At 41.9% G+C, this 12,521-nt stretch overlaps 1 protein-coding gene across 1 annotated transcript in view; it reads right to left on the bottom strand.

Moving 5' to 3' along the window:
* The window catches only part of SMARCAD1 (SWI/SNF-related, matrix-associated actin-dependent regulator of chromatin, subfamily a, containing DEAD/H box 1), a 175,558-nt gene that overhangs the window by 92,851 nt on the left and 70,186 nt on the right, over positions 1-12,521 (bottom strand). The window contains exon 8 of the mRNA XM_040327899.1: positions 7,368-7,452. Coding sequence (XP_040183833.1) covers positions 7,368-7,452 — 85 coding nt within the window. The remainder of the gene's footprint in view (positions 1-7,367; positions 7,453-12,521) is intronic.

The raw sequence follows: 12,521 nt of genomic DNA, 5'->3' as shown, positions 1-12,521 counted from the left end.
CAGAAGACCACACAGGGTTCCAGTCCAGTCAGCCAACATGAAACAGAGTCTACAATTCGCACAGACTCACCAAAATTGGACAATGGAAAATTGGAAAAACTCTGACTGGTCTGAGGAGTCTCAATTTCAGCAGCGACATTCAGATGGTAGGGTCAGAATTTGGCGTAAACATGAAAGCATGGATCCATCCTGCCTTGTACCAACAGTATCGGGCTGGTGGTGGTGTAATGGTGTGGGGGATATTTTCTTAGCAAACTTTGGACTAGTACCAATTGAGCATTGTTTAAATGCCGTGGCCTAACTGGGTATTGTTGCTGACCATGTCCAACCCTTTATGACTACAATGTACCCATCTTCTGATAGTCACTTCCAGCAGGATAATGCATCATGTCACAAAGCTCAAATCATCTCAAACTAGTTTCTTCACATTACAGCAGCAACTGTGTGATGCGATTATATCAATATGGACCAAAGTCTGAGGAATGTTTCCAACATCTTGTTGAATCTATGGCACAGGAATTAAGAAAGTTCTGAAGGCAAAAGGCGGTCGAACCCGGTACTAGCAATGTGTACCCAATAAAGTGGCCGGTGAGTGTATAAGGCATATCTTTACCACCCGCATATAAAATTTTAAATTTAGAAGAGAAGCAATTCTTCATTAAAGGCAGACATAGGCAGCAGGAACCAGACTCGAACCATGTATGGGCAAGCCTGAATGTACCAAGTTGATCAAACAATGGAACATGCATTAAAACACCAATGAGCATCTGTTCTTTGTGTCAGCCACAATTTGAAAATCCCGTACGGTTTAAAAAAAATAAAATAAATTGGTACCACAACATTTTTTTTTTTTATTACGATTACACGCTTCCCTCTTTTGTGCAACAGCATTACTGTGTAAAAACGAGGGGCAAATGGTTCATTTCTATTTACCTCACTTCATCCCAGTGCAACCAGCATCAAATAATGCCTCAGTTCTGTCTCTAAGTAGTGGGTGTGTTTGGATGCATTTTGGAGAATAGGGATACCGTTTAGCAAGATAATAGGAGTTATTGAGCTTTGTGAATTGACTACTTTAGGACCCATGCAATCTGTCCCACACACCAAAATGGAGCCGTTTAGTGTACGATCAGCAGCCCTTTTGGGCTCCAGTTCTAAATGTCAGAGTGGGGTGTGATGTGTGTTCTATCATATCACAGTTCTTTATGTGAAGTGCACAAAGTGACACTCAATTGAAAAGGTGACTATTCCAGGAAGAGTCAATTTCCTAGCACAGCCCCCTCCCTCTTTGCACATCATAGTCCTTGCTTCTCAGAATTTCCAATTACTCCCTGTGCTAGCCAACTCCTCCCCTGACCCCTAACTTTCCTACATTTAATGTAGCAGCTGGGGGAAAGCAAATGATACTGGAGTGGCAACGCATCCAAAATGGCAGCACCAAGCAGCAATCTGAGCTTTTGGATGTCTATAGAAAGAAGGCTTTTACAGGTAAATAAGTAAGCACAGTAGGGATCAGAGGAAAGACAAGACATCTTACACTGAAAATGTTGGTTTCTAAAAGGGTCTTTGATGGCAGTTTCTTGTCCTTACTTCTGTCCCCTTTACAGAGTACACTTATTGGTTGTTTTCTTTTAGCAACTGTCACTTTAACATACAGCAGTTTTAATTAGTGTTGCTCAGAAGTATAATGTGTACTAGAATAAGTGAATTACTAATAAAAGCCTGGGCATCTCATTATATCTGGGAATTAATCATTCAGACTGGCTGCTCCTTCAGCATCAGTATGTTACAAGACCAAAAACGCCTGAACTTTTAGTCAGTCTGCCTGAACTAAAGGAAGCCAAAAAGAGCATTTGGGTACAAGTACCGATACTTTTTTCAAGTACTCGCCGATACCGATACTTTTTTTTTTTTTATGTCATGTGCCAGTATTTATTTTTATCTAACAGTTTTTACTTTTCTCACAATTTGTTGTTTTTTTTACGATGCTTTCTTGGGGGGGGGGGTGGATGTGTCAGTGTGATTTTAATTTTAATACGTATTATTTTTTACAATTTTTTTATATTTATTGCCATTTTTTTTTCTTAGCCCTGTTGGGGGGCTTTGGTGAGATATCAGGGGTCATAACAGACCCCTGACATCTCACCTTTGAGACAGAGAAAGGGACTAAGGACACAGATTCCCCAGTCCCTTTCTCAGCTGCACTGGAGGGGGAGAGCAGAACGAAGGACGTCAGCGGCACGGAGGGGGAGAGCAGAACGAAGGACGGCAGGGGCACGGAGGGGGAGAGCAGAACGGCAGCGGCACGGAGGGGGAGAGCAGAACGGCAGCGGCACGGAGGGGGAGAGCAGAACGGCAGCGGCACGGAGGGGGAGAGCAGAACGGCAGCGGCACGGAGGGGGAGAGCAGAACGGCAGCGGCACGGAGCGGGAGAGCAGAACGGCAGCGGCACGGAGGGGGAGAGCAGAACGGCAGCGGCACGGAAGGGGGAGAGCAGAACGGCAGCGGCACGGAGGGGGAGAGCAGAACGGCAGCGGCACGGAGGGGGGGCACAGGAGCATGGAGGGAGAGAGCAGAATGGATGGGGGACCTGGAGGAGGATACAGGGAAAGTCAGGTATCGGTAAAGTATCGGAGCATTTTCCCCAAGTACTCGGGGAAATGCTTGGTATCAGTCCCCAATACTAGTATCGGGACAACCCTAGTTATTATCAAGTGGAATCTAAAAGCTTTAATGGGTTCTCTGGTTTGTTAAATTACATTTAGAAAACACATACAATTTATTCACATACCAGGGAGTATATAGAAACAAAGTTGGGAAAATTAACACACACCATAGTACATTTAATAACTAATAGTTTTGATTAAGTGTTGCATACATTTTCTCTTGACTGAAACTGACATTTTTCAATTACGCCAACACAGACAACTCTGCAATCTCACTTTACTCTCCATCAGCTAATTGGTAGTTTCATAAGATGGTGTATGTTACCCCAACATTTTATATTTCTGAGATGTGTGTGTTGCCACGTACTTGTAGGAAAAAAATATCCTGTTTCTTTGCATCCTTATGTGAAATATTTGGAATATATGGAAAAACATCCATCCTGTCTTGGTCAGGTTGCTTCTTTGCATTCTACTTGCCTGTCTTTCTGTTATCAGAATTTTGCCGGCACCGCCCTCTTGCACAGTTCTTCCTTCACTGGAAAGTTCAATGTATTGTTCTTCCTCCTGACCACATACACCCCCCCCCTGCACAGCTCTTTACTGGGAAGATTAGTGTATTGCTGTTTCTCTGCCTCTGCTGCCATGACCCCCTGCACAGCTTGGTATATTTGAATACGCATTTTAAACAAGACTGTGCCTGAGCTCTGATAGCCCCAAGTGTCACAAGTGGTCTCCATCCCCATCTTTCTAAGCTCCTTCTGCAGCTTAAAAAAGCGGTCATGTAGGGGGAAAAAAAAATTGGAGTTTTTTTACACACACACACACACACACACTAAAATTATTTGAGCCCCTGCAGATTTTGAAAGTTTACCCTCCTGCAAAGAAATGCAGAGTCTAATTTTTATCATAGGTGTATTTTACATTATATCGACGGAATATCAACCAGAAAAAAACAGAAAACAAACACATGATACAAAATGTCAAAGTTGTCGCTCAGTGATTAAAATAAGTATTTGAGCACAGAGGCAAGAGGTTTCTTATAGTTACCAGGCTTGCACATATCTTAGGAGGGATTTAGGTCCACTCTTCTTCGTTCAAATATTTTATTGACAAAAAGGAAAATGTACAGACAACAGTCCAAAGGATCTTGTACATAAACATGACAAATTATAACTGTCATGAACCGGGAGGATGAAATGGACCATACAAAATCAAGAAGAGAATAGAACGTTTGGTGTAGGAGGGGCTATCCTCCCAACAGGCAAAGAAGAGTGAGCAAATGCCAGAGCATATTGAACAAAATAACAAAAAGGGATAAAAAGTTCAGTGAGAGGAATCCCCTTGGTGGTGAAAGAATGTTGACAAACCTATTGCCCTATTGCAGTTTCTGGCAATACGGTAGTGGCAAAAAGTGTTCAAAGGATCGAGAAGACATCTGACCAAAAAGATTGCACTATGGGGCAATCCCACCAAATGTGAAGGAATGTGCCCTGCTCGGGACAGCCCCGGACGCAGCGAAGTGGGTACTGTGGGAGAAATTTGTTGATCCTGGTGAAGACCAGGATCCACAAATTTGAGCACCTGGTAAGCACTTTGCAATTAGTTTCTAGGGCAGCGTTGTTGGGGGAGGAAGATTGGTCACTAATCTGGCAAGCGGCAATCGGCATGGTCAAGAGTAAAGTTAAGGTCCGTCATCCCATTTGCCAAAATTAGCCAGGGGTTTTTGCCATGTCAGGGGTAAGAAGGGCATATAGTTCAGAGACAAGCCAAAGTCTATGGGGGTCAGATTTGCACACCTGTTGAAAAAGTGTGAAACCTGGGTCGGAAGGGGTACATGGGGTGAGAAAGTGTTTGATTTACAGGTAATGGAAGAGTTCAGAGGATGGAAGGCCATAGGTCTCGCAGAGTGATGGGAAGGATTTGAAAGTGTTGCACGTGAAGAATTTATAGGCCCGGAACAGGCCTGCTGCTGACCACGCAGAGAATGAGGTCGGGGAGGACCAAGCTTGATTATATAAAAAAAAAAAAGGTTGTGTAGGTCCACTCTTCTTTCCATTTCTTCTCTAAATCCTTAAGGTTTCTTGGCTTTTGCTGGGAAACTCCAAGTTTCAGCTCCATAAATTTTCTATAGGATTAAGTTATGGAGACTGGCTAGGCTACTCCACCTTATTGTGCTTCTTCTTGAGCCACACCTTTTTGTCATGGCGGTAAGTTTTGGGTCATTGTCATACTGGAGGACCTATCCAAGACCCTTCTTCAGTGTTCTGGTTGAGGGAAGAAAATTGTCATCCAAGATTTTACAATACATCTTCGCGTCTATTGGCCCCTCCATGCGGCAAAATCCGCCTGTACTTTTAGCAGAGAAACAGCTCCAAAACATGTTTCCATCTCTGTGCTTGACTGTGGGGATGGTGTTCTTGGGGTCATAGTCAGCATTTTTCTTCCTCCAAACATGCGAGTCGAGTAAATACCAAAGGGCTCAATTTTGGTCTCATCTGACCACAGCACTTTCTCCCAATCCTTCTCTAAATCATTTAAAGTTCCTTGGCAAACTTCAGATGGGCCTTTGCTTGTGCCTCCTTTTGGTGGGGGATCTTGCGAGCACTGCAGGATTTCAGTTCATGGTGGTGTATTGTGTTACCAACTGCCCTGAAATCATTCATAAGCTCCTCCCTTGTAGTTCTGTGCTGATCCCTCACTTTTCTCATGATCATGCTTACCCCATGAGGTGAAATCTTGCATGGAGCTCCAGACCGAGCAGCGATTGATGGTCATTTTGTATTTCTTCCATTTGCGAATAATCGCTCCAACAGTGGTCTCCTTCTCATCAAGCGTCTTGCTGATGGTCTTGTAGCCCATTCCAGCCTTGTGCAGGTCAACAATCTAGCCCCTGACATGCTTTGACATCCCTTTAGTCTTGCCCACGATGGTGAGGTTTGAAAGGATTAACGATATTCTGTGGACAGGTGTCTTATACACAGAAGCGGTCATTAGGATTGCCTTTTTAAATTGAAATGACTAAAGTCCACTTTGATTTTTTTTAAACAGTAAAAAGGCAAAACCTGTCTGTCATTCCAGGGCAGTTCCATATTTCGCTAGTAAAATACATGCATGACGCACATGCCTCATAATGGATGTTAAGGTGCATTTTCATGTAATTGTTCATTATGAACCAGCTGCTGCATTTTTTGTTGAAAGGTTAATGTGTGTGTGTGTGTGTGTGTGGGGGGGGGGGGGTGGACATTTGTAAATCCTTTAGAATTTCTTTTAAAAGTACTTGTACTTTTATTGTCCGAATCAGGGGGCGCTTATAATTTCTAAACAAAATTAGTGTTCTGCAAGACTTAAGGGGGCTAGACTGTGGTCATTGGGATTAGTAAATGCCCCAGGCTCAGTGGGGGGGGGGGGGGACCTAGAGTTGATGTTGGTGCTCTGGAAAATGGTGCACCATTGTTGGTGTCAGTGCTAAGAATAGTGCACTGCTGTTAGAGCTAGGAATAGTTCACTGCCATTGTTGTCAGAGCTAGGAAATGGGCACTGCCATCCTTGCCAGAACTAGGAATAGTGCACCATTGTTGGGGGTCAGTGGCAGGAACAGTGCACAACAGTTTACATCAGTGGCAGAGATCCCAGTCGTTGGTGTCAATGGCAGGAATAGGGCCCCACCTTCGGAGAAATAGTTCCTCATCATAAGCATCAGCGGGAGGAATAATTTCCCACCATTTGGTGTGAGTGGTAAGAATAATGACTCATTGTTGATGTCAGCAAGAGGAAAAGTATCCTCTGAGGGGAGTACCATAGTGAGAGTAATAGTACCTCATCACTGGTATCAGTGGGAGAAATACTGCCCTACTGTAGGTGTCAGTGGGAGAAGCAATGCCTCATTCTTCGTGTCAGTAGAAAAAACAGACGATTATTGTTTGTGTGTGTGTGAGGAAGACTGCCCCATCGTAATTGACACTGGAAGAAATAGCGCCTCATCGCTCGGGACAGTAGAAGGGATAATTTCCCCATCATTGGCGTTTGTGAACACGATCAATGGGGCACTATTTCTACCACTGAAGAACAGTGCTCCTTGGTTTGTATGAGCAGGAAGAAAAGACCCTCATTGTTTGTGTCAGTGGAAGGAATAGTTCTCCATCGTTGGTGTCAGTGTAAAGCAAGGTATACACGCAGAGTTTCTTTTTCATTCAACCAAAGTTGAAAGGCAAAAAAAATAATCTTGTATCCATGCATCCACTCAAACAATGTTGATACAGGGATCTTCCCCGTCATAATACACTGATCTGTGTTTCGGCCATTGGCTGCATGCGTCGAAAGCTGGTTTTCTAGCAGGACTGTTCGACAGAACAGCTTCTGTTGAAAAGTGAGGGATACACACGTACCACAATTTGCATGGTGGGGCAATTTTTGAAAAATGTATACCCAGCTTAAGAAAACGTGCCCCATTAATGGTATCAATGGGGGGAAATGCTGCTGTATTTATCTCTGGAACTTCAAGGGTTAAATTCCAACCTGACAAGAAACTCAAAAATATACTTAAAAATATATATATTATATAAAACAGTAAAGAAAAATATCTGTTTGCAATTTTGAAAACGTTCTAGTAGACACCATACTCCACATTAGTATATGTACTTTGTTTTATTTTTTTTATTTTTTTAAGTGATTTGGAAAAGCTGTGAATGTGGCAGACTTTACCTTGTTCATCTTCAGCAAACAACTTCAATGCCTCGAGTGCTTCATGAAAAGACCAGTCATGTTCTTGAAGAACCTCTCTAAGCTCCTATGTAAAAAAACAAATATTGCATAATTACAGAACGTCTTTATCACATTAGTTACAGATCATGAAATCAACACATTACCATGTCAAAAGAAACTTATAAAATTGAACACATGCTGCCAGCAAAAATGCAATTAAAGCTATAAAGAGACGTCAAGCATTCAACTTATCAAGAGGAGATCTGAAATAAAACAATGTAAAGAAAAAAACTACCAAGTGTGTCTGCATAGGAGATCAGGATAATGTAAACAATTTGGTGACTGTTAAACCAGAGTGGGAAGACCGATACAGAATGGTGAATGGAAACAGGCCAGGGCTGCAGATTTAGATACATATGTCACAACTAAACACATTTTTGATGAATGTTGTGAGTTTTCAGTGATTTCTGTAGGTATCCTGTTATATGGAATGTGTGCTTCGGGATATAAGACCTAAGACCTGTGTCCATGGGCAAATGCAGTGTGCTGCTGACATCAGTTTGAGCAACTTCTGAGATTATTCAGAATTCGTTGACAGGTACATATGACATGCTTCAAGCTCCTTTTGAATCCCCATGGCATTAAATTAGGACAGAAACAGTTGTAACATGAACAGAAGCCTGTTGATACAGGCCCTCAATATAAATCTGGGGAGGGTCCTTGGTGCAAATAGAAATGGCACAGTAATGGACTAATTTATAGAAGATGTAATGGTATCGGTTATAGGTTAATATACAGTGACTGGCAAGGGAGCAGTACAAGGTTTTAAGTGAAACTTAAAAGGCTTAAAAAGGTGAGGTCTACTTCTGATAAATACATTGTCATGTTGTATCTGCCCTATCACAACAAAACCTACTGATGACATGGTCACAATGCAGAGAAATGCCCCAGAAGAATATCATAGGACTTGCTGTACTCCATTTACAACATTGCCAGTATTTACGACAATCCTATTCTACCCATATATGCAAATTTTCATTACATAGAACTAAACTTCATGTTTAGGTCATCTGATGTACAATAGGAAGGTAAAAAAAAAAAGGTAATAAACAGTGAATGGGACGTTCGCATTGGACATTAAAACTTAGGAATTTTGACTTACCTGTAAACTCTTTTAAAGTACAGTACAGGACTTATATTCATAGACCACAAGTTATATGCAAGTTACCTTCAGGTGATTGGACACTGGCAAAAATGTTTTAAGGGCGACAGTAAAAGGCTCTATATAACCTATTCACTTTGTTAAGACTCCAGTTATTTAAGCAAGCAATAAGGGTTGATCAAGACACAGAGGGGAGGAACGTGTGATCGGTAATGTACTCCAAGATGATGAATTTACAGGCAAGAAAAATTGTTATCTTAAATCGAACAGTAAAGGGCTTGTATTACTCCAGACAGCACGAGGTCTGGAGAACAGATTTAGAAAAATGTATTATCCAGCCAAAAGGTTGAAGAAGTTGGCATACAAGGTTGTGGCTGAGGAGTTCGTCAGGAGAAAGTTTTTCAGAAAACCTGTGAATTCCCTGGTTTTGTAGAAGAGCTTGGGGTGCAGAGGGGAGCCTACATGCTAGTGCTACCAACTGGAATTGTTGGACTCAACAACAAACCCAGAAAGTGTTGGTGTGAGAGATTTGGGGCTCTCTTTTGAACTGCAGCTGGCAGATTGGAAGACAAAAAGTAGAGGACAGAAACTATTATGTTCCCCTTTGAAATGACACACTGGCATCTCAAATCAACACTGGTGCAAAGGCCAACAGATTTCCTCCTCCCTTCCTAAAAGTGGGGGTGCCTCTTTATAACGACGACTTCTGGACAAGTTTGGTGGACTTGGGAGTCCAGATGCCTAGAAATTAAAATAACTTTAATGAGAAGTAGTATGGTGCACTCTATGGGGCAGCCCTAGCAAGCTTTTTTTTTCCCAGTGTCAAATGACCTGAAGGTTTTCTGAAAATAACCCATGATCTATGAATACAATTTGTGTGTCTTGTACTATACGATTAATATAAAATGTTTTGCACGCATCGTAAAATCCTTTTCTTCAAGTCTATTACCCCTTTCGCCGCTACCGCAGTATAAAACCAACAAGCCAAATCAGATGTAAGATGAAAGCGATGTACTGGATTGCTTCCACACACTCCAGCAAACACGTACAAATGTATATCCACCAGTATGGAGACGTACAGTGCCTTGCAAAAGTATTCGGCCCCCTTGAACTTTGCGACCTTTTGCCACATTTCAGGCTTCAAACAAAGATATAAAACTGTAATTTTTTTGGAAGAATCAACAAGTGGGACACAATCATGAAGTGGAACAAAATGTATTGGATATTTCAAACTTTAACAAATAAAAAACTGAAAAATTGGGCGTGCAAAATTATTCAGCCCCTTTACTTTCAGTGCAGCAAACTCTCTCCAGAAGTTCAGTGAGGATCTCTGAATGATCCAATGTTGACCTAAATGACTAATGATGATAAATAGAATCCACCTGTGTGTAATCAAGTCTCCGTATAAATGCACCTGCACTGTGATAGTCTCAGAGGTCCGTTTAAAGCGCAGAGAGCATCATGAAGAACAAGGAACACACCAAGCAGGTCCGAGATACTGTTGTGGAGAAGTTTAAAGCCGGATTTGGATAAGAAAAAGATTTCCCAAGCTTTAAACATCCCAAGGAGCACTGTGCAAGTGATAATATTGAAATGGAAGGAGTATCAGACCACTGCAAATCTACAAAGACCTGGCTGTCCCTCTAAACTTTCAGCTCATACAAGGAGAAGACTGATCAGAGATGCAGCCAAGAGGCCCATGATCACTCTGGATGAACTGCAGAGATCTACAGCTGAGGTGGGAGACTCTGTCCATAGGACAACAATCAGTCGTATACTGCACAAATCTGGCCTTTATGAAAGAGTGGCAAGAAGAAAGCCATTTCTTAAAGATATCCATAAAAAGTGTTGTTTAAAGTTTGCCACAAGCCACCTGGGAGACACACCAAACATGTGGAAGAAGGTGCTCTGGTCAGATGAAACCAAAATCAAACTTTTTGGCAACAATGCAAAACGTTATGTTTGGTGTAAAAGCAACACAGCTCATCACCCTGAACACACCATCCCCACTGTCAAACATGGTGGTGACAGCATCATGGTTTGGGCTGCTTTTCTTCAGCAGGGACAGGGAAGATGGTTAAAATTGATGGGAAGATGGATGGAGCCAAATACAGGACCATTCTGGAAGAAAACCTGATGGAGTCTGCAAAAGACCTGAGACTGGGACGGAGATTTGTCTTCCAACAAGACAATGATCCAAAACATAAAGCAAAATCTACAATGGAATGGTTCACAAATAAACATATCCAGGTGTTAGAATGGCCAAGTCAGAGTCCAGACCTGAATCCAATCGAGAATCTGTGGAAAGAACTGAAAACTGCTGTTCACAAACGCTCTCCATCCAACCTCACTGAGCTCGAGCTGTTTTGCAAGGAGGAATGGGCAAAAATTTCAGTCTCTCGATGTGCAAAACTGATAAGAGACATACCTCAAGCGACTTACAGCTGTAATCGCAGCAAAAGGTGGCGCTACAAAGTATTAACTTAAGGGGGCTGAATAATTTTGCACGCCCAATTTTTCAGTTTTTTATTTGTTAAAAAAGTTTGAAATATCCAATAATTTTCATTCCACTTCATGATTGTGTCCCACTTCTTGCTGATTGTTCAAAAAAAATTACAGTTTTATAGCTTTATGTTTGAAGCCTGAAATGTGGCAAAAGGTCGCAAAGTTCAAGGGGGTCGAATACTTTCGCAAGGCACTGTATAAGGTTGCCAATCCCGATATGTATATGAGAGAAAAGAGCAAGTATCCCCAAAAACAAGAATTATGGGATTTTTAAGGCAAACCAAATAAAGAAAATCGAATCAATATAATAATATTCGATTATATAAGATTTTTTGTATCTGTTTTGCTTTGTTGTAATATGAATGTTTATGTAAATTTATCTGTTATGGTTTCTATTATACATGTTTCTTTTGTTTTTGTAGAAATTTGCTATGTTTCCCAGGCTCCGCCCTCCTATTAGCGGACTTGGGACCAGCATGGTGGGTGCAACTGGGTAAGGAGATCACCGAACATCCGTTCACTGACTTACCCTTCCTACTAAATACTCTGCAGACCTTTGGCTTCACTAGAGGGCAGGTGAGACATAAGGAGGCTTTTGTTAAAAAGAACCTGTCATAGAAATAAAATTAAAAAATCGCAGGGATTTTGACCACTGGAGGGACACAGGAAGCCTTTAATAATCAAGATGCTCAAAAGCAATCCAACTGAGGAATGGGCAACAATAAATAAGTGCTCATTTGTGAGTTTGTTTAGAGCTGGGCTTTATTATAATTTATAGTAGAACTGGGCACTGCATGCAGGGCAGAGAGTTGCCTGAAGGACTTTGGTCAAACTGGCATCAGAGGGTGCTGAAACATCTATATCGAAGAACTTTAGAACGGGTGAACAAAAGAACAGATAGCAGCAAATACAGGAAATATCTGCTTAATGCGAAGAACGAACAGATTTAGTGTAGTGCCCCTTGAAAAGAAAAGGTGGAATCTGATCTTTGAGACCATAAGACTGGATGGTGGTCAGTCTAAGCCACTTAAGAGATGGTGGAAGAAGAAGCTGGTTCACCCTTATTGGGACCATACATTAAGACAAAAAGGGAATCTGCCTTTCTGAAAGAAGCAGTGGTTAGCAGGCTCTAGCTTCCAGACAAGAGTAATTTTTCTTTTTGGTGAACTGGAGACAGACAGAGGGATAAAAGTGATTTGCTGCCTGAGATGAGGGCAGAAACTACCTTAGGCAAGAAGAAACTCTTTGCCTCAATACCACCTTGTCCCCATGATAACGAGCAAGGGGTTTCTTGAAGAATAAAGCCTCTACTTCACACTCTTGACTTACAGAGGTGATGGCTACAGGGACTTTCACCTGATGCGTGGGATCAAAGAAGGAATGTCTCTAACGGGTTCATATGTCAGTTCTGAAGTCCAGAGAGAATTAGGTTCAGATCCCACAAAGTCAAAAGGGAACAAACAGGGGGAAGCTGTATGGAAGACAAA

This window comes from Rana temporaria, chromosome 1, assembly GCF_905171775.1.
Source record: "Rana temporaria chromosome 1, aRanTem1.1, whole genome shotgun sequence".
Classification (NCBI taxonomy): domain Eukaryota; kingdom Metazoa; phylum Chordata; class Amphibia; order Anura; family Ranidae; genus Rana; species Rana temporaria.
This window is presented reverse-complemented; position numbering and strand designations above follow the sequence as displayed.